The sequence below is a fragment of the Mobula hypostoma genome, chromosome 9, assembly GCF_963921235.1.
Source record: "Mobula hypostoma chromosome 9, sMobHyp1.1, whole genome shotgun sequence".
NCBI classification, from domain to species: domain Eukaryota; kingdom Metazoa; phylum Chordata; class Chondrichthyes; order Myliobatiformes; family Myliobatidae; genus Mobula; species Mobula hypostoma.
This window is the reverse complement of record NC_086105.1, coordinates 11,822,440-11,849,039: the sequence shown is the minus strand read 5'-3', so window position 1 is coordinate 11,849,039 and position 26,600 is coordinate 11,822,440. Positions and strand designations below refer to the sequence as shown.

Genomic DNA, 26,600 nt, shown 5'->3' with positions numbered 1-26,600 from the left:
CATAGTTTGTGGGAACATTTCATTGACGGGGTGAGTGAAGTTGATTGAAGTTATCCCATTGGTTCAAGAGGCTGATGGTTGAGGGCTGATGACTATTACTGGACTAGGTGGTGTAAGTCTTGAGACTCCTATACCTTCTTCCTGATGACAGCAGCGAGAAGAGAGCATGCCTTGGATGGTTGGGGTCCGTGACGATGGATGCTGCTTTCCTGCGGCGACAACACTTCGTGTAGATATGCTCAATGGTGGGGAGGATTTTACCCCTGATGAACTGGGCTGTCTCTACTACTTTTGTAGGATTATCTGTTCAAGGACGTTGGTGTTTCAGCAGAAGGACATCTATGATTCATGAAGATGGCTAACCATTTTTTCCTTAAGAACAATTAGGAATGAGTAATAAATGTTGCCCTAATCTTAAAAATGAATTAACGTAAATATTACAACACTTTATATGCACTTAAGAGCATTTATGAACACATTCCTGATAGTAAGCAAAGGTGAACAAGAATTGTCTTATGTGGATGCTCGAAGCTTGAGTTAAAAATATATAGTAAATCAGAGAAAAAAAAACAGAATTAACATTTTAGGACAAAGATTTTTCTTCAAAGCTAGGAAAACAATAGATAAGTGATAGGATGCAGAAAATTAAGAAGGGAAGGAGGAAAACTTGAGTTAGTGTGAACAGTGCAAGAGATTAAGTGATGAAAGGGGATATACTCTAAAGCAAAACTAGATTATAATTTGAACAAGTAGAGAAAGAATAGATCAGTACAAGGTGTAAATGAGAGAAGCAAAATCATTACCAAAGAAAACTGTGTGAATTCGGGAAATTTGAAATGAAAACAGAAAATGCTGGAATTACCGATTCTGAAGCTATGATCTGTGTAAAATCTAAAGCTGTACTGTTCAATCAGCAAATGTCACAGCTGAGCTTCCCTTCCAGTAATGCCATGTCTCACTCCCAAACTGAGCTCTCTCTTTCACCACCTACTTTCAAAGACTTTCATAGGATTCAAAGTTCATTTATACAGTTCATTTATATGTATACAATGTACAACCCTGGTTGTCATCTTCTCCACAGACAGCCCTGAAACAAAGAAAACAATGGAAACCAGTTTAAAGAAAAACATCACCCCTCCCCTGTGCAAGAAGGCAAAATGCGCAAACTTTCAATATTTGTAGACTGGTGCCTCATATTCCAACTACACACACTGTAACCTTCAGGCCTCAATCTCAAGTTTAATAGTTTCACATAATGAGTATTTCTAGTATTTTCTATTTCAGATTTTAAGTATCTTCAGTTTTTCACTTGCACATTTTTCAGATTCTGCACATCTCACTCACACTTCCTCAAACCTGAGCAATTCCTTTACTTGTCTATTACCACTTACTGTCGTCTTGTTTGTCATTTCTGTCATCAATAAAGGCAAGTGTGGCATGTACATGGGAACATTCATCACTGCAGGTCCTCATCAAGTCACACATCATTCTTATCACCATTCCACAGTTTAAATTTCAGAGCTCCTTCGGGTATTGTGGGAGTAGCTTAACCACTGATTGCAATAGTTGAAGGTAGCGCTCCATCACTCTCACAAGGGCAGCTAGAATAACTGCTGGCCTTGCCATCTAACACTCACAGCTAATAATCTGGATTAAGATAAACCATCTCTTCTGTCTTCCCCTCTATTATATTTGTGTTTGCCTTTTCTCCTTCCTCCCTCTTCTTGTAGGGTTCTCAGTAATATTAACTGCTAACCACTAATAATGAAATGGCTTCTCTGTAGTGTTAAAATGAAATGGCTTCTCTGTAGTGTTAAAATGAAATGGCTTCTCTGTAGTGTCAACTGATGAGGTAAGGTTCTCTGGAGCAGCATGTTTGGGTTATAATTAGTGATAACGGGACGTATTCATTTGCTAACCAATGGAAGAGATGTTATTCTTTCTGACTGTGTGAAAGCTGTTAGTTTGCGCGGGCTTGGGGGGGTTTCAGTGAGGAAGAACAAAAAGGAACAACGTGCTGGACGCACTGTGGTAGACCACCGTGGTTGGTCCCAATCAGAGAGCCCATGAGTTCGGAGGAGATAGAATGGTGGAGAGAAGACTGCATTAATTGAGCTGCAACGGTTGTGCATGAATTGGTTGAACTCTGATAAGCTTGGCGCCTTTTTCTTTTTTCTTTTGTATTTGTGTCTCTATTAACCACATAGTCACATTAAGATTTATAAAGTGGAATCAGTTAATCGTACCTTGTGTGCTGTCTGATATTTTTTGTACCGGGGTGCATTACACAGCATCAATGCAAATGTGAGACATGGTTTGGCGGGTGGACGGGGTTTCCCCTAGACGAACATAAGTCGATAGCCCTAAGCGTTACCTTTGGGGTCGTTCGTCCGGGATTGAATTCTGTGGATGCTGTGTGACCACTCTGTTTAAAGTACAGTGGTGATGGCTACAGCTGCATTTCAGCGATGGTGTGCAGCTGGGGGGGGTGCCAGTGAGCAATGCGTGTGTGTTGAGGGAGGTGGAGACTAGTGTACTGGATGATACGTAACTTCGAGGTTTGAGTACGGTTAAAGCTGTTGGCAAAGTGGAAATTGTATCGTGAAACATTGATTTTGAAGCAGGTACAGACCTAGTGTTGATGCAGACAAGTGAGGACATAGGAGGGGCAGAGTTGCCTGAGGGGACTGGCATCCCAGGGGAGGTGGGACCATGGCACCTGCAAATTGTCAGGGAGGGAGGGCCGGAGCTCAGCGAGCTGAATCGCCAGCGGATGAGGGTGGGAATCAAAGGGAACGAATTCTCTCGGTACTGAAGGATGAAGAGAAGGAGTGGTCAGATTTGGAAAATTTGGTTAGTTCCCGTTCCCTAGTGAAAGGCGAGAGTTCCAAGTTGGCATCTGCAATTACCTTCCTGGCAAGAAGGGCAGAGCGGCCCCGCCAGAAGATAAGAATTTTCTCAGGGATAACACCTACCCTCGAAGGTGAAGAGGATTATGAGACATGCGTAGAGCAAACGTCGCGGTTAAGTGAGTGGCAGTGCTCAGATGAGGAAAAGCGGCAGAGATGGTTGAAAGTTTGCAGGGAGTGGCGGCTAGGGTAGTGCGAGGTGTGAAGGTTAACCAGCCGTTGGCCACTCTGACTATCTGGAGGCCTTGGAAAGTGCTTTTGGGTTGACCCGGAGCTCCCGAGAGCTCCTCGGGGAGTTTCAAAACATGCATCAGGAGCAGGGTGAGAAGCTCTCTGCATACATCTTTCGGCTAGAGAGACAGCTTGGGGGCTGCGGCGCTGGGGGGGTCATTCGGGCTGAACAGATGGATCAGTTAAGAATGGATCAGGTAACTAGGGGTGTCCAGGCTGAGGACAAGATTACTTGGAGTCTCCGGCAGTCCTATTAAACGCGCCCTCCTCCGACGTTGGTTCAGCTAATCAGAGACGTGAGGGGGGATGAGAACGCACTGAGGCTGCGGGAGGACTCTGTTAGTAGGCTGAATTCCTCAGTTGCGGCCCCTGGTAGTGAAGTGATGGGAGCCGGCTCCACCTGGAAGTTGATAAAGGAGGTGGTGGCCAAGCTGAGAACTGAGGAGTCGGTAGGCAGTGCCCCACCCCCGGGGGACAGACAGCATAGAGGGATGTGAGTGGTGGGGGGTCCATGAGAAGAGGGGTGGCCGGTAGCGTGTGCTATAACTATGGGGAAGAGGTACACTTTCGGAGGATGATGATTCGAATGTGTGGTACATGCTGCAGTTCGTTAACTCCCCCATGACGGGGGAACAGATTCCAGGCCCTTCTCCCACTGCGTCAGGTGAGGCGAGGGGGGCTATGGGTGGGCAGCTGGGAGTACAGCAGGACTCTGGAGGAGAGGAAGTGGTGCCTAAACAAGAGATGGAGGATTCTGGGGTGCAGACGGGTTTGAGTGACCCCTCGCAGGAAGGTTCACCTCGTAGCTCCAGAGGGTCCCCAGTAGTGTCTGAGGTGGAAGAGTCAGAAGAGGGGGTACGCAGGTCTCAGAGAAGTAGGAACCCCCCAGATAGATTGGCCAATGTAGCACCTGGGGAGCAGGGTGTGATCTCTACTGTTTTAGGGAGTTATGTCACTGCCTTCTGCACTTGGATTGAGCTCTGTGTTTTGCAGGAGGGCTTGACGAATTATCTGAACATCACGAGGGCATGACTAAATTCAGTGGGGGGAGAATGTAGGGTTCTCAGTAATATTAACTGCTAAAAATGAAATGGCTTCTCTGTAGTGTTAAAATGAAATGGCTTCTCTGTAATGTTAACTGATGAGGTAAGGTTTTCTGTAGCAGCATGCTTGGTTTATAATTAGTGATAACGGGACTTGTATTCATTTGCTAACCCATGGAAGAGATGTTATGCTTTCTGCCTGTGTGAAAGCTGTTAGTTTGTGTGGGCTTGTGGGGGGTTTCAGTGAGGAAGAATGAAGAGGAAGGACGTGCTGGACGCGCTCTTGTAGATCACCATGGTTGGTCCCAGTCGGAGGGTCGAGGAGTTCGGAGGAGATCGAATGCTGGAGAGAAGACTCCATTAATTGAGCTCCAATGGTTGTGCGCAAATTGGTTGAACTCTGATAAGTTTGGCGCCCTTTTCTTTTCCTTTTGTATTTGTGTCTCTATTAACCACATAGTCACATTAAGATTTATAAAGTGTAATCAGTTAATCGTACCTTGTGTGCTGTCTGAAATTTTATGTGTGAGTTTGTACCGGGGTGCATTACACAGCATCTACGCAAACATGAGACACGGTTTGGCGGGCGGACGGGGTTTCCCCTAGACAAACGTGAGTCAATAGCCCTAAGCGTTTCATTCTTAAAACCTATTATTCATTAACAAACGTGGAATAGTTAAGGAATGATTAAATTGTTTTTCCAGAACAAGTTGCTTTGCAATGCAGTATATTGTTATAGTTATAGAAATGTACAGCACAGAAACAGGCCATTTAGCCAATTTAATCCATGCAGAATTATCTTTCAGTGTCAAGATATTTTGTGTCTTCCAGGCCCTTGCTCATTATGCTCATGATTCACCCGCCTTACCAAGACAACCACAGTTGGCATGGCAAGGAGATGATATGAATACTGTTGAAAAAATTGAATATCCATCCTCATCTCCTCTTCAACTACACTCACCCAGGTAGAAATAGACAAAATCCCGAGCTACTGTATAATGACATGGCTATTTTGTGGTAAAAGCACAATAGGGTTTAATGTTCTTCTATCAAGTAGAGATATCTGAAACAGAAAGCACATCATAAATATGCTCACCTTCAACAGATACATCAGGCAGTAACTTATCACGTCCATGATATTGTATCCATATGTTTTATAGCTAGCAGCTTAACTGTGAAGGTTATATTTTTTAACAAAGAATCGCTGCAAAACTACAGCATTAGCTAATTGAACCAAGCTGCTCATGATGATAAATCATACTCCTTTGTGTTTCTGCTATGATTTTCACAATGATCTTTATTTAATTTTGACTTTTCACAGATAAATTTCAAAACACTAGGTTATTAATCATTAAAGTGATCAATCACTGAGACACCTTCCCCCACCCTCTGCCCACCACTTTCTATCACAACCTTCCAAGTTCTGCAGTGCTTGATAGGGTTTCAAGTGAGCTAATACTAACTGTAATTAAGAGACCTACATTGGGATGTCTCTACTTGGTCTCATGCAACTTCCAGACTGATTTAAACTAGATCAGCATTGATTCCCAACAGTCTCAGAGGTCCAGTGTACTAAGCAGCCTCTGTACAGTAATTAGAAGACTGAAGCCAGTGTGTTGAATGTATCAATCAAATGGTGGATACAGATGCTATTGGCAGTAAACAGATACATCTTCGTAACAATCAGCTTAATTCATGTCCATCAAGAAACATAAAAGAAGAATTTAAAGATTTGTCTTCAGACTGTTAAAATTGAGCTTTGATCTTGATGCTGAATTAGCTGTGATGTCAAGGCAACACGTAAGATTTAAGCGAGTACTGTTAGTTGGGATTCCAAACAAAATTAACAATAATTTGAACTTTGTTCTGCAGTTCTCTTGAAACTTATTTCTGCTTGCTTCTCTATGTATAGTGTCTACTGGGCACTTATGGGCATTTAACAAATCCAAAAATGCAAAATTTTTTGTTACTTCTTCATATAGCAGAACGTTGTCAGCATTCTCTGAGTCTACGTCATGTGGTAAACAAAGTTTCATGTCTGAGAAAGAAGAGAAGATCTCTCTGGAATGGTAATCCCAAATTATGAAGTTCACTTTTTATTAATACTCCAACAGAACAGAATAAATAAGACCTTACATTGTATTTGTCAAAACATAAATCTCCTTAAAACCATAATTTTACATTGAAGACATTCTTGAAGTTTAATTTAGAGTACTGTGTGCAGTTTTGGTCACCTCTCTACAGGAAATATGTAAATAAGGTTGAAGAAGAAAATTTACAAGAATTTCGCTGGGTTTGGAAGACCTGAATTACAGGGAAAGATTGAATACATTCAGATTGGAGGGTTGTGACTAGTGGTGTCCCACAAGGATCTGTTCTGGGACCTCTACTTTTCGTGATTTTTATTAACGACCTGGATGTGAGGGTAGCAGGGTGGGTTGGCAAGTTTGCAGTCGACACAGAGGTTGGTGGTGTTGTAGATAGTGTAGAGGATTGTCGAAGATTGCAGAGAGACATTGATAGAATGCAGAAGTGGGCTGAGAAGTGGCAGATGGAGTTCAACCCGAAGAAGTGTGAGGTGGTACACTTTGGAAGGACAAACTCCAAGGCAGAGTACAAAGTAAATGGCAGGATACTTGGAAGTGTGAAGGAGCAGAGGGATCTGGGGGTACATGTCCACAGATCTCTGAAAGTTGCCTCACAGGTAGATAGGGTAGTTAAGAAAGCTTATGGGGTGTTAGCTTTCATAAGTTGAGAGATAGAGTTTAAGAGTCGCGATGTAATGATGCAGCTCTATAAAACTCTGGTTAGGCCACACTTGGAGTACTGTGTCCAGTTCTGGTCGCCTCACTATAGGAAGGATGTGGAAGCATTGGAAAGGGTACAGAGGAGATTTACCAGGATGCTGTCTGGTTTAGAGAGTATGCATTATGATCAGAGATTACGGGAGCTAGGGCTTTACTCTTTGGAGACAAGGAGGATGAGAGGAGACATGATAGAGGTGTACAATATAATAAGAGGAATAGATAGAGTGGATAGCCAGCGCCTCTTCCCCAGGGCGCCACTGCTCAATACAAGAGGACATGGCTTTAAGGTAAGGGGTGGGACATTCAAGGGGGATATTAGAGGAAGGTTTTTTACTCAGAGAGTGGTTGGTGCGTGGAATGCACTGCCTGAGTCAGTGGTGGAGACAGATACACTAGTGAAGTTTAAGAGACTACTAGACAGGTATATGGAGGAATATAAGGTGGGGGGTTATATAGGAGGCAGGGTTTGAGGGTCAGCACAACATTGTGGGCCGAAGGGCCTGTAATGTGCCATACTATTCTATGTTCTAATAGATTAGGGCTGTATTACTTGGAACATAGAAGATTGAGAAGAGATTTGATAGAGGTATACAAAATTATGTGGAATATAGATAGAGTAAATGGAAACAGGCTTTTTCCACTGAGGTTGGGTGGAACTATGACCAGAGTGAAAGGTGAAAAGTTTAAGGGGAAACTTCTTCACTCAGGGTCGTGAGAGTGTGGAACAACCTGCCAGTACAAATGGTGCATGAAAGCTCAATTTCAATGTTTAAAAGAATTTTGTATAGGTATATGGATGGTAGAGGTATGGAGGGCTATGGTCCGGGTGCAGGTCAATTAGAATAGGCAGTTTAACTCATTCAGCATGGACTAGATGGGCCAAATGGCCTGTTTCTGTGCTGTACTTTTCTCTGACTCTATGAATCTACTGACATCTTTATTACTCTTTTTATCTTTCTATTAAAAAAACGTATTCAGTTCTGTGTGCTTCAGTTATTCAATTTTAATTGTTGTTTTAACAATATTCGAAAAAATTCTTATCTTTACAGCTGTTGTATCTATTCATTAGAAGTATAGAAGTCATGCAGAAAAACATCATAGATTCTTCATAATTTTGAAAAATAGCATTGTATGTATATTACGGTGTTTTATTCATGTTGATGTTTCCACTTGACTTCCTTGCTTAAGATTAACTTTTTGTCATTTCTTTCAAGGGAAGTATATATGTTTATTTCTCATAAATTATCTGAAACTGTGTACCTTTCTGTTGTTGTTATTGATAGGGGCTTTAAAGATGTCCACACCGCACAACTGATGCTGAAACGAGCTCAGAAAATGAAATCCAAGAAAGCAGAGGCCAAAAAATTGCAGGGTACGTTTACATTTCCTCCTGCAACTTGACAGCCATGCAGCGGGGTGGTCGTAGGAAAAGGAGATGGGTTTAATTCATGTACTTTCTGTTGATAGAATTATTAACTCCTGTTATACAAGATTCTTATGTCGAACGCAAACAAATCTTGTCAAATGTTTTGACATCTTCTATGCAGCATTTCTGTGTTTGATTAGTATTACCTTAATCATACAATTATAACTTTGTATGCACACACATAAAATTAATGGGCTACATTTACTCAGTCCTCACTTGCCACCTATTACCATCATTCCTTCCCATTCTTGCCACTCACCAACACTCCCATGGCTTTTCAAGAGGAGTAGAATATAAAAGCAATGATGTAATGTTGATGCTTTATAAAGCACTCTGAGGCCTCACTTGGAGTATTGTGAACAGTTTTGGACCCCTTATCTAAGAAAAGATGTGCTGACATTTGAGGGGGTTCAAATGAGGTTCACAAAAATTATTCTAGGATTGAAAGTCTTGTCAAATGAGAAGCATTTGATGTCTCTGGGCCTCTATTCATTGGAATTCAGAAGAATGAAGGGGAATCTCATTGAAGCCTGTGGAATGTTGAGCGGATATGGACAGAATGTTTCCTATGGTGGGGGAGTCTAAGTCTCAGAATCTAGGTGGATCCTTTTACAAACATTTGTAGAATGGAGATGAGGAGGAATTTCTTTAACTAGAGAGAGTGGAATTCATTGCCACAGGCAGCTGTAGAGGCCAAATCATTAGGTATATTTAAGGCAGAGTTTGATAGATACTTGATTAGTCGGGGCATGAAGAGATACTGGAAGAACGCAGGAGACTGGGGCTGAGAGGAAAATGGATTAGGCATGATGAAATGGCAGAACAGGATCGATGGGCCAAATGGCCTAATTCTACTCCTATATTTAATGGTCTTATAGTCTAATGGCTTTCCTATGGCTACATTTATTTCTTCTGGCTCAATGGCATCAGTCAAACTAAAGGTCTTGCTGCCATTGTCGCTCCAGGGTGACAGCTAAGCCTTGGGCAGCAAATACTGAGCTCCTGTCTCCAGACTGACTGAATAAGCCCTTTACAAATTTCTGTTGTCAAAAGTTTCACAATTTTTTTTTATATGTCTCTAATTGTCAGGGACATTTAAGAACATTTCAGATAGATTTTAATAATTTGAAAATGTAACAAAATTCCTGGAAAATACAAGAAAGAATGTTCTCTTAAAAATTAGAGAAAGGAACAGTAAAACAAAAATAATCTCTTACCTTTTCAAACAAGATCATCAATTCTATTCATATGAATGGGAAAGTATCACATAAACCCAACCAGTCAGATGCCTCTGGCCCTCTGCTGTGAATCTTTATCATCTGCCCTGGATTCAGTACTGGTTTGGGACCTGCAATTCATTTTTGTGTTGCAAACACAGGTGCAAAGGTCAGAGTCGAGTTGATTTACAAAGAGGACAATTCTGGCAGAACTGGTGAATAAATGTAAAAAAGGACATTATACAATTGGATATCTCCATTTGTATCTCAATCTAATGGCACTCTAAAACTTTCTGTACTGATCTTTTGAAACTTTTCCAGTCAAAGCCAAAGTACATTTATTATCAAAGTATGTATATTTTATACAACCTTGAGATTCGTATCCTTACAGGCAGCTAGCTACAAAACAAAGAAGACCTTCAAACACCCAGTGTGCAGAGAAAAGAAAGGGAAAGAAATTTTGTTCTCTCTTCTTTCTTCGATTATTGACTCTTGAGTGTGGAAACTTGATTGCTTTGTAAATTAAGTGCTAGAACAGCAATACCTGAGGATCTTGATTCTGATTGACCATTCGCGACCTAAAAATCATAAAATAATTATTGAGCAACACACATCAAAGTTGCTGGTGAACGCAGCAGGCCAAGCAGCATCTGTAGGGAGAGGTGCAGTCGACGTTTCAGGCCGAGACCCTTCGTCAGGCCTGAAACGTCGACTGCACCTCTTCCTACAGATGCTGCTTGGCCTGCTGCGTTCACCAGCAACTTTGATGTGTGTTGCTTGAATTTCCAGCATCTGCAGAATTCCTCTTGTTTGCGTTTAAATAATTATTGAATTTAGGTATATGTTAGTGTAAAATCACAGACCACAATTTCTGAAGTGTTTAACAGCAACTCACTATTATTGGTTTTTATTAAAGTCATGCCTACACCTATTAAAAGGGAAGTGCTTACTGCTTGTAACTATTGTTGAAAGTCCTTCCAGTTGTTTTGGGAATAATTAATCAAATACTGGTAAACCAAGCCCAGAATTGAGCATATGACACCTTGCTAATATGTTGAACTGAAATCAAGGCTTGGGCCTACTCTGGGCTGCTCTGAGGATTCGGATCCGAGGACTCAATCTGGTTTGGAATGCTATTGCTTGCTTCTAACGTTTGCATGATTTGTGTATTTTTTTTCTTTTCCTGAGCATTGGGTGCTGGTCTTTTTTTTAACGTGTTCTTTCTGGTTTCTTGTGTTGTGGCTGCCTGTAAACAGACAAATCTCAAGGTTGTATATGTTCTTTGATAATAAATGTACTTTGAATCTTGACTTGGCATTCAGAGTTCAGAGAGAGAGAGTACCTCGATACCTTTGGGCTCAGGAAGCTCTTTACAATAGAAATACGACATTGGATAGAATCCAAAAGAACAGGATAACATAACAGAAAACCACATGGGGAGGTCATTGAATGCATCAAGAAATTTTGCCTCCCAGCATGTCCTTTACATTTTCTTTGCAAGCTACAATTATTGTGAGCAAATGCTCTTTAGCAGCATGATATTTAAAAAGAGCTTGGGGCCTTTTGGGACTTTTCAGCACGCTGCAATCATTACAATCTCTAAGGCACTTGACAAAGGCCAATAAAAAGAACTGAGATGTAAGCAGAGTGGCCACTGATGGAGTGAACAGTGTTAGAGTGGCCAGGCTTGGGTGAGATCAAGTGGAGGCTCCAAGTAAGTTTCTAGTAAGCTTTTCTTTTCACTCTTTCTTTGTCTATTACTACATAGCTTATGTGATGAGAATGGGTGCAGGACTGGTGGTATGTTCTTTGTGTAAAACGTGGGAACTTTGAGAGACCTCCAGTCTCCCTGTTAACTAAATCAGCACAAAGTGCACTGAGCTGCAGCTCCTTAGAGACCGTGTTAAAGACCTGGAGCTGGAGCTTGATGACCTTTGGCTCACAAGGGAGAATAAGGAGGACGTAGTTGGGAGCTACAGGGAAGTAGTCATGCCTAAGTTGCAGGAGGTGGGTAGCTGAGTGACTGTCAACAGAGGGAAAGGGAATAGGCAGCTAGTGCAGGGTATCCCTGTGGCCGTCCCCTTGAACAATATGTATACCACTCTGGATACTGTTGGGAGGTGGGTGAGGGAAACCTACTGGGGGAAGCCTCAGTGACCAGCTCTCTGGCACTGCGCTCAGAAAGGAAGGTGGGAAAAGAGGAGTGCAGAAGTAATAGGAGATACGACAGTTAGTGGAGTAGACAGCGGATTCTGTGGGCAGGAAAGAGAGCCCTGAATGGTGTGTTACATAGAAACATAGAAAACTTACAGCACAATACAGGCCCTTCCGCCCACAAAGCTGTGCCGAACATGTCCTTAACTCAGAAATTTCCTATGGTTACCCATAGCCCTCTATTTTTCTAAGCTCCATGTAGCTATCCAAAAGTCTCCTAAAAGACCCTATCGTATCCGCCCCTACCACCGTTGCCGGCAGCCCATTCCACACACTCACCACTCTCTGTGTAAAAAAAACTTACCCCTGACATCTCCTCTGTACCTCCTTCCAAGATCCTTAGCCGTTTCAGACCAGGGAAAAGCCTTTAACTATCCACACGATCAATGCTTCTCATCATCTTGTATACCTCTATCAGGTCACCTCTCAGCTTCTGTCGCTCCAAGGAGAAAAGGCCGAGTTCACTCAACCTATTCTCGTAAGCCATGCTCCCCCCCTCCTGGCAACATCCTTGTAAATCTCCTCTGCACTCTTTCTATAGTTTGCACATCCTTCCTGTAGTGAGGCGACCAGAACTGAGCACAGTACTCCAAGTGAGGTCTGACCAGGGTCCTATATAGCTGCAACATTACCTCTCGGCTCTTAAACTCATTCCTTCAGTTGATGAAGGCCAATGCACCGTATGCCTTCTTAACCACAGAGTCAACCTGCGTAGCAGCTTTGAGTGTCCTATGGAGTCAGACCCCAAGATCCCTCTGATCCTCCACACTGCCAAGAGTCTTAGTGTTAATACTATATTCTGCCATCATATTTGACCTACCAAAATGAACCACCTCACACTTATCTGGGTTGAACTCCATCTGCCACTACTCAGCCCAGTTTTGCATCCTATCAATGTCCTGCTGTAACCTCTGACAGTCCTCCACACTATCCACAACACCCCCAACCTTGCTTGGTGCTGGATCCCAAGAGAGGGAATTTGTGGAATACCTATGAGATGCCTTTTTAAGAGCAGCTTGTGGTTGATTGGGGAAAGGCAATTCTAGAATGGGTTCTGTGTAATGAATCAGATTTAATTGGGGAGCCTAAGGTAAAGGAACCCTTGGGAGGCAGTGACCATAATATGATAGAATTTCACCTTGGAGTTTGAGAAGGAGAAGCTGAAGTCAGAAATATTAGTATCATAGTGGAATAAAGGGGATTACAGAGGCATGATAGAGAAGCTGTTCAAAGTTGATTGGAAGGGGACACTAGCAGGGACAACAGCAGAACAGCAATGGCTAGAGTTTCTGGAAGCATATTGGAAGGCACAGGATCATCACATACCAAAGATGAAGAAGTTTTCTAAAGGGAGGTTGAGGCAACCATGGCTGAGAAGGGAAGTCAAAGACAGCATAGAAAGAAAAGAGAGGGCATACAATATAACAAAAATTAGAAGAAAGTTAGAGAATTGGGAAGCTTTTAAAAACCAACTTAAAAAAGAGAGAAAAGATGAAATATGAAGGTAAGCTAGCTAATAATATAAAAGAGGATACCAAAAGTTTTTTTTCAGATGTGCAAAGAGTAAAAGAGAAGCAAGAGTGGATATTTTACTGCTGGAAAGTGACACTGCTGAGGTGATAATAGCGGGTGAACTTAACAACTATTTTACCTCAGTGTTCACTATGGAAGATACTGGAAGTTTGCCAGAAGGTTTGAACATGTCAGGGGCCAGAAGTGAGAGTAGTTGCCTTTACTAAGAAGAAGTTGCTTAGGAAGCTGAAAGGTCTGAAAATGGATAAATCATCTGGACCAGATTGGACCTAGGGTTCTGAAATAGGTAGCTGAAGTTGCTGTGGAGACATTAGTAAATGATCGTTTAGGTATCACTAGATTCTGGATTGGTTCCGGAGGACTGGAAAATTGCAAATGTCACTCCACTCTGTAGGAAGGGAGGGAGGCAGAAGAAAGGAAGTTATAGGTCAGTTACCCTGACTTAAGTGATTGGGAAGATGTTGGAGTCCATTACTAAGGATGAGGTTTTGGGGTACTTGGAGACACGTGATAAAATAGGCCAAAGTCAGCATGGTTTCCTTGAGAGAAAATCTTGCCTGACAAATCTGCTTGAATTCTTTGAAGAAATGACAGGCAGGATAGACAAAGGAGAATCAGTGGAATTGTTTTACGTGAATTTTCAGAAGGCCTTTGTCAGGGTGCTGCCCATGAGGCCGCTTAACAAAATAAAAAACCTGTGGTATTACAGTAAAGATACTAGCATGGATAGAAGATTGGTTGACTGGCAGGAAGCAAAAAGTGGGAATAAAGGGGGCATTTTCTGGTTGGCTGTTGGTGACTAGTAGTATTCTGCAGGCATTAGTATTGGGACCGCCTCCTTTCGTGTTTTATGTCAATGGTTCCGATGATGGTATTGACGGCTTTGTGGTTAAGTTCACAGACAATACGAAGATGGGTGGAAGGTCAGTGTTGAGGAACCATGGAGTCTGCAGAAGGACTTAGGCAGATTAAAAAAATGCGAAGAAGTGACAGATGGAGTTTAGTGCAGGGAAGTCATGCACTTCGGTAGAAGGAATAAAGGCATAGATTATTTTCTAAAGGTGGATAAAATTCAAAATCCGAGCTGCAAAAGAACTTGGGAGTCCTTGTGCAGGATTTCCTTTCCCTTCAAAGCTACTGCCTGACCCACTGAGTTCCTTCAGTTTTTTTCAGTGTTGCTTCAGCTTCCAGCGTCTGCAGTCCTTTAAGTCTCCATACAAGTCCAGAGTTTAGCAAAAATTTAACTTGTACATGACAAGATATCAAAACATTGGAAATATTCTCAGATTACCCAACAGAATTTCAACATTGTATCTCAACCATGGTTTATATGCCTCAGGAGAATTGCTTCCATAAGTCTTGGAATACTCAGGAAAGGGAGAGAAAAAAATTAGCTAGCAAGTAATTTATTCCATGTCACTCAATATGCCTTTTGGCTACTGGCCCATTGGAGCATCCACGGATGTGTCATTGAATTGGCACTATTCTGCTTTCTGAGCAAGAAGGGTAGTGAATGTTAGGAAAAAAATACAGAAACAAAGCTTAAATATAGAAATTCTTGCTTCGCAATAAGAAAACTAAACATTAATCTTATTTTGTTTTTCACAGTTGCTGCTTGAAGTACTATAACTCATTCATTATTTTGTATATTTATATTAATGGCTTAATTTAAATTGTAAGTTTAAATATTTAATCTCATTTTCAGAATTGTACCCTAAAAGTGCAATAATTCACTGAATCACAAGCCACAGTTAATTGATTACAATACTTATTCTGTATACTGCATTCATTATGTGCCACTTTTAGAATACAATTACAGTACCATGTTGATCTAGCTGAGTGATTAATTACACTAGTTATATAGAAACATAGAAAATAGGTGCAGGAGTAGGCCATTCGGCCCTTCGAGCCTGCACCGCCATTCAGTATGATCATGGCTGATCATCCAACTCAGAACCCTGTACCAGCCTTCCCTCCATACCCCCGATCCCTTTAGCCACAAGGGCCATATCTAACTCCCTCTTGAATATAGCCAATGAACTGGCCTCAACTGTTTCCCGTGGCAGAGAATTCCACAGATTCACCACTCTCTGTGTGAAGAAGTTTTTCCTCATCTCAGTCCTAAAAGGCTTCCCCTTTATCCTCAAACTGTGACCCCTCGTTCTGGACTTCCCCAACATTGGGAACAATCTTCCTGCATCTAGCCTGTCCAATCCTCTTAGGATTTTATACGTTTCAATAACAATATCTAACAAGTCACATCTGTAAATCCTAGCAGACCAGAAATGACTAGAGTACTATCTTCAAAGTTGTACAGTATGGAGGCAAACTTCCGCCACTTGCTAAACAAGCATCTCCAGCTAAGCATTTCATATATCTTTTGCTTGTATCCGGATGTTATTTGCTGCTCTCATCACTGACGTCACTTGTGGCTCAGTTGGCTCCTTGGTTTAATTTCCAGCTAACATGATACTTTGGTCCAATTTGGCGATGAATTGTGGTCCTTATCTTCAGTTTTGAAGTGCTGTGAATACTGCAAAATGGCGATCCTGGTGCATAAAGAAGCAGTGTGAATTTTGCAGGGGATAGTTGGGTTGGTTGTTGAACACAATGATCATTTGTCATGTGCTTATAGAGCTGGTAGATAATTATGATGTCAATGTGCAAAACTAACTTGACTTTATTTTTTGATGCATGTGAGGTGTTGCGCTTTGATAGGACAAATGCAGGGAGTCACTGCACTGTTAAGGGCAAGACCCTTAACAGTGTTGCTGAGCAGAGAGATCTTGGGGTTCAAGTTCATAGCTTCATGGAAGTGGCTACACAAATCGATAGAGTGGTTAAGAAGACTAATGGAATGCTTGCTTTTATTAGTTGAGGCATTGAGCTGGTCAGGCCATATCTGGATTGTTGCATACAGTGCTGATCTCCTCACTATAGGAAGGATCTGGAAACTTTGGGGAGAGTGCAGAAGAGGTTTACCAGGATGCTGCCTGGTTTAGAGGGCATGTGCTAACATGAGAGCCTGGACAAACTTGGGCTGTTTTCTTTGGAGTGCTGGAGGCTGAGGGGAGATCTGATGGAGGTTTATAAGATTATGAGATGCATAGATAGACTAGACAAGGTGTATCTTTTTCCCAGGGTAGAAATATCTAATACTGAAGGGCATGCATTGAAGATGAGAGGGGGTAAGTTCAAAGGGGATGTGAGGGGAAATTTTTTACTCAAGGAGTAGTGGATGCTTAGAATGCACTGCATAGGTATGGTGGTAGAGACAAATACATTAGAGTCTTTGAAGAGACATTTAGATAGGCATATGAATATGAGGAAGATGGAGGAATATGGACATTGTCTAAGTAGGAGGGATTAGTTTTTGGGGGGAGGGGTTGATTTACTCTTTAGTTGGTTCAGCACAACATTGTGTGCTGAAGGGCCTGTTCCAGTGCTGCACTGTTCTGTGTTCTCACTGTAGCCAATCTCTCATTCCAGGGAGATTCAACAGCCTTCAGCAACAAGAAAACCCTCCTACATAACTTGTTAATTAATTGTTAGTTATGTGTTACTGCTGTTTGCAGACTGTTACATATCAGTGCAAGGCAAGCAGCAGTGCTGTAGATATCACATACAAAATGCAGAAAGAACTCAACAGGTCAGGCAGCAGCTAGAAGAGAGGAATAAACAGTCGATGTTTCAGGCTGTGGCCCTTCATCTGGAAGGGGGAAGAAGCCAGAATAAGAAAGTGGGGGATGGGGAAGAATTAGAAGCTGGTTGGTGATAAATGAAACCAGTTGAAGGGGAAGATAGGTGGGTTAGGGAAAAGGGGATGAAGTAAAGGAGCTGGGAGGTGATAGGTGGAAGAAATAAGGGGCTAAAGAAGAAGAGATCTGATTGGAGAAGACAGCGGACCTTGGAAGAAAGAGAAAGGTGAGGGGCACCAGAGCGGGTGCCAGGGTCAGGGATGAAAATGCAGTATGGAGAAAAAGAGAAGGGGAGAAGGGAAAACTTACTGGAAGTTAGAGAAACCAATGTTAATGCCAATATGCTGGAGGCTACCCAGGCGGGATATGAAGTGCTGCTCCTCCTTCCTGCACGTGGCCTTATTGTGGCTGTAGAGGAGACCATGAACTGACACATTGGAAGTTGAAAATTTAAATCCCTAGGAAATCCCACCTTTTGTGGGGGACGGGAAAAAAGAAGTGATCCCCCAGTCTATGTCAGGTCTCACCAATGTAAAGGAGGCCTCTCCAGGAGCACAGGATACTGTAGATAAGCCCAAGAAATGCACAGGTGAAGTGCTTCCTCACCTGGAAGGACTGTTTGTGTCTCTGAATGACGATGAGGAAGAAGTTGTAGTGACATGTAACACTTGTCTCTCATGCAACGATAAGGGCCAGGAGAGAGATCAGTAGGGAGGGATGAGTGGACAAGGGAGTCACATAGAGCACAAACCCTGTGGAAAGTGGAGAGCGGGGGTGAGGGAAAGATGTCCTTAAAAGCCTTTGCTTTCAGTTAACCACAATGCATGATCCTTGGCACGTTTTCCAATATAATATACATAATTGACAGAAGTTCCACATTTTTTGCAATCTTCTTAAAAACCTAATGGTATTAGAATTAAAATTGGGTTTATTACCACGAACATGTGTTGTGAGATTTGTTGTTTTGCTGTATACATAAGGTTTTGGTAAAGCACCCGAATGTTGCAATAGTTCCTATTGAAGGCATAATGCAAGTACAGTGAATTGAAAGGTGCTGAGGCTAAAAGAGCAATTGAATTGATCTTAGCATTCAAAGGTGCCGTCATTGAGCTGATTATGTTCTGCAGCTGTTGACCTGGACCACGATTCCTGACGTTGACCAACTCATACTGGGTGCCGTGTGCCTGCCTGGAAGGCAATCTATTCCCAGGAGAATACAAGATCTCTCTTCTGTTTCCACCTCCTTTGCAATTTCTCTATCTAACCTCAATGCTGTGTTCAAAAGCCTTGCCTTTCAGTTAATTAGATAACCTAATCCTTATGCATGTTTTCCAATTCTATATAATTGACAAAAAGTCCCACTTTGTTTTCAATCCTCATGTAAAAAAATCTGATGGTATTAGAATCAGATTTATGTTTGTTATTATTGACGTGTGTGATGAGACTTGATATTTTACAGCAGCAGAATGGAACAAGATATAAAAATTACTATAAAAAGACATAAATGAAAGAACAGTGTAAAAGAGGAATAGTGAGGTGGTATTCATGGACCATTCAGAAATCTGATGACAATGGAGGAGAAGAAGCTGCTCCTGAAACATTCCTAAAAATTCAAGCTCCTGTACGTCCTCCCTGATGGTAGCAATGTGAAGAGGGCAAGTCCTGGGTGGTGAGGGTCCTCAGTGATGGATGCCACCCTCATGAGGCACCATCTTTCAGAGATATCCCTGATGATGGCAAATTGGCTTGGATAAAGGAACAAATAAAAGAATAGTAAAAGCAGTACCAGCCACCTCAACAGAACCATGGCCAATCAATTTTTCAGCAGAGTGTACAGGTGCAGAAGGGTCATTTCCTTCCACCCTCAAGAACTTCAGGCGGGCCGGTGCAGATCTCATTAGGCCTCCTACAACACCATCGAGTGCCTAACAGAGGGGTGGAGGTTGGGGCAAGTTATGCTTGGTGGTCTTGTTTTTAAAATTTCCATTGTGGACTTACTTTCTTTGCCATAAGTTCTTTCCAGTCTTTTGGCAAACATTAGTCTGATTATTAAATTTAAACTACACAACTACATTAAAGAGGTTACTGATGCCTCATTTGCTTTGTGCAGGATAAGCTTTTTTTATTTTCACGGCTGGACTTCTGAAGGCCTGATCTTTGCCCCCTCACCCTCACCACCCCCCCCCCACCCCGACCTCAGCCCTAAGGGAGTTTTCTCTCAGACTTTACTTGTCAGCCATTCTCAGACTTAAGTTTGCTGAATAATTTCTGGGATGCTAGGAAGATGACAAATAACTCTGCACGGCTGTGCTTCCAGCTTTGCCTTACCTGGAGCACATGGCTGTACTTGAGCTGCTACAGATGTATTTGCTTGTGTTCAAAGTTCAAAGTAAATTTATTATCAAAGTACCAATATATCACCATATTCAACATTGAAATTAGTTTTTTTGCAGGCATACACAGTAAATCCAAGAATCATAATAAAATCAATGAAAGATTGCACCCAATAGGATGTACAAATAAAGATGTGCAGGACAATAGGATGTACAAATAACCGATATGCAGGACAACAAACTGTGCAAATACAAAAAATAATAATAATAATAAATATTGAGAATATTAGATGACAAGTACTTGAAATTGAGCCCATTGGTTGATGGAATAGTATGGTGGTGAAGCGAGTTAAGTTATCTCCACTGGTTTAAGAGCCTGATGGCTGAGTAGTAATAATTGTTCCTGAACCTAGCAATGTGGGTCCTGAGGCTCCTGCACCTCTTTCCTCATGGTAGCAGCGACAAGAGTGCATGGCCTGGGTGGTTAGGGTCCTTGATGATGTATGCTGCTTTCCTGTCACAGTGCTTAATGGTGGGGAGGGCTTTACCCATAATGGACTGGACCTTATCCACTTTTTGTAGGATTTTCCATTTAAGGGCACTGGTGTTTCCATACTAGGCCATGATACAACCAGTCAATATACTCACCACCAGACCTCTATCAAAGTTTGGCAAAGTTTTAGATGTCGTGCTGAATCGTCTCAAGCCTCTAAGGAAGTAGAGGCACAACTGTGCCTTATTTGTAATTGCACTTACGTGCTGAGCTCAGGGCAGATCTTCTGAAATGATAACACTGAGGAATTTATGTGGCCACCTTTTCAAGTGCACCTTCCGAATAACTTCATCCATTCCCTGGCATTGATTTATTTCACAGGACTGTAGCAATATAATGGTGATATTTTGAAGTGGAAAAACAAGATGGAATTGGAGAGAGTGAATTGGTGAAATGCCACCCAAAATAATGGTTGTGGAGCAAGGAATGGGTGATGAAAGTAATTGTGCAAGTGCTCAGATGTGAAATGAGTGGGGATGGTGCAATGAGAATTGGAAATGATTGTGGATTTCAGGGGAAGTTGGAGGAAGACACACCAGTCCACAATGAGGAATCAGCAGTGGAAAAGATGAGCAGTTTCAAATTCCTGTGCAACACACACACAATGCTGGAGGAACTCAACAGGCCAGACAGCATCTATGGAAAAGGATAAACAGGTGACATTTCGGACGAAGACCTTTCATCAGTCCTGATGATGAAGGGTCTTGGTCCAAAATGTCAACTGTTTACTCTTTTCCTCCAGCATCTACGAGTCTGTGGTGGCCAGTGCGATTATATTTGCTGTTGTGTGCTGGGGCAGCAGGCTGAGGGTAGCACACACCAACAGAATCAACAAACTCATTCGTAAGGCCAGTGATGTTGTGGGGATGGAACTGGACTCTCTGACGGTGGTGTCTGAAAAGAGGATGCTGTCCAAGTTGCATGCCATCTTGGACAATGTCTCCCATCCACTACATAATGTACTGGTTGGGCACAGGAGTACATTCAGCCAGAGACTCATTCCACTGAGATGCAGCACAGAGCATCATAGGAAGTCATTCCTGCCTGTGGCCATCAAACTTCACAACTCCTCCCTTGGAGGGTCAGACACCCTGAGCCAATAGGCTGGTCCTGGCCTTATTTCTTGGCATAATTTGCATATTACTATTTAACTATTTATGGTTTTATTAGTATTTAATTATTTATGGTGCAACTGTAACGAAAACCAATTTCACCCGGGATCAATAAAGTATGACTATAATTTCCAACATCTGCAGATTTTCTCATGTTTGTTGTTCAGTATCCTGGTTCTAACACTTTGATGCAATTATGAAAAAGGCATGCCATCGTTCTCATTCATTAGGAGTTTGTGAAGATTTGTTATGTCACCTAGAGCTCTTGCAAATGTGTACAGATGCACAATGGAGAGCAATTCTGACTGCTTGTATCACCACCTGGTAAACCAGCACCTAGTAAAGTGCAGGATCAAAAGAGATTTGTAAACTCAGCCAGCTCTGTCACAGCACAACTCTGTCCACTATTGAGGACATCCCCAAGAGGCAATGCTTCAGGAAAGTGGCTTTCTTCATTAAAGACCCTCACCTTCTGAGACATGCGCTCTTTTCATTACTGCCATTGAGGAGGAGGTAGTGAGACCCACACTCAACATTTTAGAACAGCTTCTTTCCTGTCTGCAGTCAGATTCCTGATGGGTCCATGAACCCATGAACACTGCTTCATTATTCTTCTTTCTTGTGACACAGTAATTCTTCTGCCTTGCTGTGCCGTACTGTCACAAAACAACACTTTTCCTGACATGTGTCAGTGATAATAAACCCGATTCTGGTTCTGGGATTGGTGGATACGGTCGGTGTGTTGCAGCAGACTTGTGAGATTATTGACAGGTTTGATAGGATTCAGACTTCATATGTTTTAGTTCCTCGTGAAATTTGTGGAGGGGCAGGTTTGTGAGTAGGTCAGTGAATTTTTCATGTTACAATACAAATCAATTGGGTCAGGGTGTCTTTTTTTGTACATGTATTAATTAGGCTGATTATTTTCCCTGTTATCTTTTATCTTAGACCCATTAGCGCGATTGGCTTTATTCAAGAACAAGAAAAATAAATACCTTCCCACAAAATCGTCAAAGAAGATACAAGCCAGTGTGAAATATTTTAATGGTAAGCAGAAACAGCAGAGTTAAATTTAGTGATTTGAGAGCCAGATTTTGGATTAATCAGTTATATGCTTTAATTCATGTTGTTGAATCATGCAGTATAAGGTTAAAAATGATTTGCTTCGCCTGTTACATTTCCTGTCCAATAGTTAGTTCCGTTGATGCCTATTAGCATGTCAACCACTTCGCAACACTGAACTAACAGACTGCATTACAGGGTACATCAACTTCTGTGTGGATAATACTGTTCCAGCTAGTATTATTCACTGTTTCCCAAACAATAAGCCTTGGGTCACCATAGACATTAAAGCCATACTGAACAGGAAGACGAGGGCATTCAGAGATGGAGATAGGGAGGAGATGAGGCTGGTTCAGAGGGAACTGAGGGAGAAGATCGCCCAGAGCAAGGACTGCTACAGGAGGAAGCTGGAGAGGAAACTCCAGCGGAACAACACAAGGGATGTGTGGAGTGGTATGAAAATAATCACAGGATACAAAAAAGACCAGCGACCAGGTGGTTGAAGGGGACCAGGAAAGGACCAATGAGTTAAATGCTTTTTTAACAGGTTTGATGAGGAGGCTTATGTTTACATCCTCTACAATGCATCCACCCCCCACCTCCTCTCCTTTCACCCTTTGTCCCTCTCCAAGGACATCGGCGAGCCAATGATCACAGACACATGGACTGTCGCTGCTGAGCAGGTAAGGGGAGAGCTCTGCAGACTTCACCCAGGCCAGGCTGTGGGGCCGGATGGCATCAGCTCAAATGTACTCAAGGTGTGTGCTACTCAGCTGGGTGCATTATTTCAGTACATCCTTAATCTGAGCCTGAGCTTGGAAAGGGTCCCTGTGCTGTAGAAAACATCCTGCCTAGTTCCAGTAGCCAAGAAGACATGTCCCACTACACCCAGTGACTATAGACCAGTGGCACTGATCTCACATGTTATGAAATCATTAGAAAGACTGATCCTGACACACCTCCAGACCATTGCAAATCCATCACTGGACCCTCATAGTTTGCTTACCAACCACATATTGGAGTCGAGGATGCCATTATCTTCCTGCTTCAATGGACTTACCCCCATCTGGATGAGCCAGCCAGCACTGTGAAAATAGTGTTCTTTGATTTCTCCCGTGCTCTTAACACCATACGACCTGCTTTACTAGGGAATAGGCTCACAGAGATGCAGGTGGATGCTCAACTAGTGTCCTGGATCTGTCCAGATAGTCACAGTATCTGAGATTGCAGAGCTGTGTATCGGATATTGTGGTTAGCAGCACAGGGGCACCTTAGGGGACTGTCCTGTCCCCTTCCTGTTTACTGTCTACACTGAGGACTTCAGGTACAACTTGGATTCCTGCCACCCGCAGAAGTTTTCGGACGATACGGCAGTTGTGGGCAGTATCAGTCAGGGTCAAGAGGCTGAGTACAGAAGAGTGACGGACAGCTTTGTTGAGTAGTGTGTGCTGAATCACTTGCAACTCAACATCACTAAGTCAAAAGAGTTGGTCGTGAACTTCAGGAAGATGAGAACATCCTGCATTCCCATCTCCAACAAGGGAACGGATGTGGAATTTGGCCGGGATTACAAATACCTGGGAACTCACCCAGACAATAAAAGGACTGGACTAAAAATACAGAGACTCTGTATGAGAGGGAACAGAGCCCGACTGTACTTCCTGAGGAGATTCCGGTCATCCAACGTCTGCAGTACTATGCCGCAGATGTGCTACGACTCAGGGGTGGCCAGCATTCTATTCTACGCTGTGGTCTGCTGGGGCAGCAGCGTGAGAGCAGCTGAAGCATAGAAGATCGATAAGCTGTTCAGGAAGACCATTTCTGTTCTGGGGGTGGAATTGGATTCCCTGGTGGTTGTGTCTGGGAGAAGCTAGGAACATTATGGAAAATCCCTCTCACCCCCTCCATGACATAGTTGACAAACAGAGGAGCACCATTAGTAACTGACAGATTCCACCAAGGTGCACCACTGAACATGACAGGAGATCCTTTCTCCCTGTGGGTATAAGACCCTACAGCTCCTCCTCCTTAAGTATATAAGCATATGGATTCATTACACATCTGTATTTTGCACTATTATTTTTAACGCATATTTTGTATTTTTTCGTACTTCAATACTTCCATTTTGTATTTTAAAGTATATATTTCTGAATGAGCAATCTTGCAACAATAATTTCCTTCAGGATAAATGAAGTTTTATTTTATCTTATCTTAAAGAAAATGAATTTCTACCTCTTTTATTTAATATCATGAAATTATTGAGTGGAAATAATGTAAATACTGTAAGTGAGATAAAAATTCGATACAGTTGATTCTTGCATCTGTTTCTATATGCAATTCAGACCATCAGTTTTAACAACCCTATTATCTAGAGAAAGGGTGGATTCATAGAATTGGAAACTAAATTGTGATTTGATCTTTTCCGCCATGCATAGTGTACATTGTTGCCTTTGATTATGCTTAGTCCTTCTTTAATTGATAAACTGTTAGATCTTCACTAAACATTGGTTTATAAATTCCCGTAAATTAAACATATAACTAAATTATTAAAACTGTTATCCTTCCTGTTATTACAGTGAACACATTTGATTTGAACATATGGGGTAAATTTATTCTTTGTTCAATAGTCCAATATTTTTCTGTAGTTTGGAATGTAAATACCATGAGAGTATTAAAATACATTATATTGTGTACCAGAAACCATATTGAACAACTAGAAATGTAAAAAGTATGAGCCTTCTAGCACAATCATAGCTCAACCCTAGCAGGAATGGCAAGGGGTTCATGAAGTGAAATATTCCTCAATAGTTCTGTCCCTTCATAACTTTGAGGTATCCTTGAAGCATATTGATGGGAGCCTCCACCAACTCCAAGCAAGACAAGTTTTTATAGAAGGGGAAGTAAATTATGACTTAGAAAGGAGTGCAAAGTAATGTTCTTCATGGGCCCAGTGCTAGTATTATGCAAGCATCATATGCATCAAAGTTCTGCCATGCAGGAGCGTGTTACAAACACCAGAAAGTCTGCAGATATTGGAAATCCAAAGTAATCATGTCGTCATAGAAACATAGAAAATAGGTGCTGGAGTAGACCATTCGGCTCTTCGAGCCTGCACTGCCATTTATTATGATCATGGCTGATCATCCAACTCAGAACCCCACCCCAGCCTTCCCTCCATACCCCCTGACCCCTGTAGCCACAAGGGCCATATCTAACTCCCTCTTAAATATAGCCAATGAACTGGCCTCAACTGTTTCCTGTGGCAGAGAATTCCACAGATTCACCACTCTCTGTGTGAAGAAGTTTTTCCTAATCTCGGTCCTAAAAGGCTTCCCCTCTATCCTCAAACTGTGGCCCCTCGTTCTGGACTTCCCCAACATCGGGAACAATCTTCCTGCATCTAGCCTGTCCAATCCCTTTAGGATTTTATACGTTTCAATCAGATCCCCCCTCAATCTTCTAAATTCCAACGAGTACAAGCCCAGTTCATCCAGTCTTTCTTCATATGAAAGTCCTGCCATCCCAGGAATCAATCTGGTGAACCTTCTTTGTACTCCCTCTATGGCAAGGATGTCTTTCCTCAGATTAGGGGACCAAAACTGCACACAATACTCCAGGTGTGGTCTCACCAAGGCCTTGTACAACTGCAGTAGTACCTCCCTGCTCCTGTACTCGAATCCTCTCGCTATAAATGCCAGCATACCATTCGCCTTTTTCACCGCCTGCTGGACCTGCATGCCCACTTTCAATGACTGGTGTATAATGACACCCAGGTCTCATTGCACCTCCCCTTTTCCTAATCGGCCACCATTCAGATAATAATCTGTTTTCCTATTTTTGCCACCAAAGTGGATAACTTCACATTTATCCACATTAAATTGCATCTGCCATGAGTTTGCCCACTCACCCAACCTATCCAAGTCACCCTGCATCCTCTTAGCATCCTCCTCACAGCTAACACTGCCACCCAGCTTCGTGTCATCCGCAAATTTGGAGATGCTGCATTCAATTCCCTCATCCAAGTCATTAATATATATTGTAAACAACTGGGGTCCCAGCACTGAGCCTTGCGGTACCCCACTAGTCACCGCCTGCCATTCTGAAAAGGTCCCGTTTATTCCCACTCTTTGCTTCCTGTCTGCTAACCAGTTCTCCACCCACACCAATACCTTACCCCCAATACTGTGTGCTTTAAGTTTGCACACTAATCTCCTGTGTGGGACCTTGTCAAAAGCCTTTTGAAAATCCAAATATACCACATCCACTGGTTCTCCCCTATCCACTCTACTAGTTACATCCTCAAAAAATTCTATGAGATTCGTCAGACATGATTTTCCTTTCACAAATCCATGCTGACTTTGTCCGATGATTTCACCGCTTTCCAAATGTGCTGTTATCACATCCTTGATAACTGACTCCAGCAGTTTCCCCACCACCGACGTTAGGCTAACCGGTCTATAAT

At 42.3% G+C, this 26,600-nt stretch overlaps 1 protein-coding gene across 1 annotated transcript in view; it reads left to right on the top strand.

Moving 5' to 3' along the window:
• The window catches only part of lrriq1 (leucine-rich repeats and IQ motif containing 1), a 179,901-nt gene that overhangs the window by 119,165 nt on the left and 34,136 nt on the right, over positions 1-26,600 (top strand). The window contains exons 21-24 of the mRNA XM_063059516.1: positions 5,015-5,148; positions 6,166-6,252; positions 8,274-8,362; positions 22,025-22,123. Coding sequence (XP_062915586.1) covers positions 5,015-5,148; positions 6,166-6,252; positions 8,274-8,362; positions 22,025-22,123 — 409 coding nt within the window. The remainder of the gene's footprint in view (positions 1-5,014; positions 5,149-6,165; positions 6,253-8,273; positions 8,363-22,024; positions 22,124-26,600) is intronic.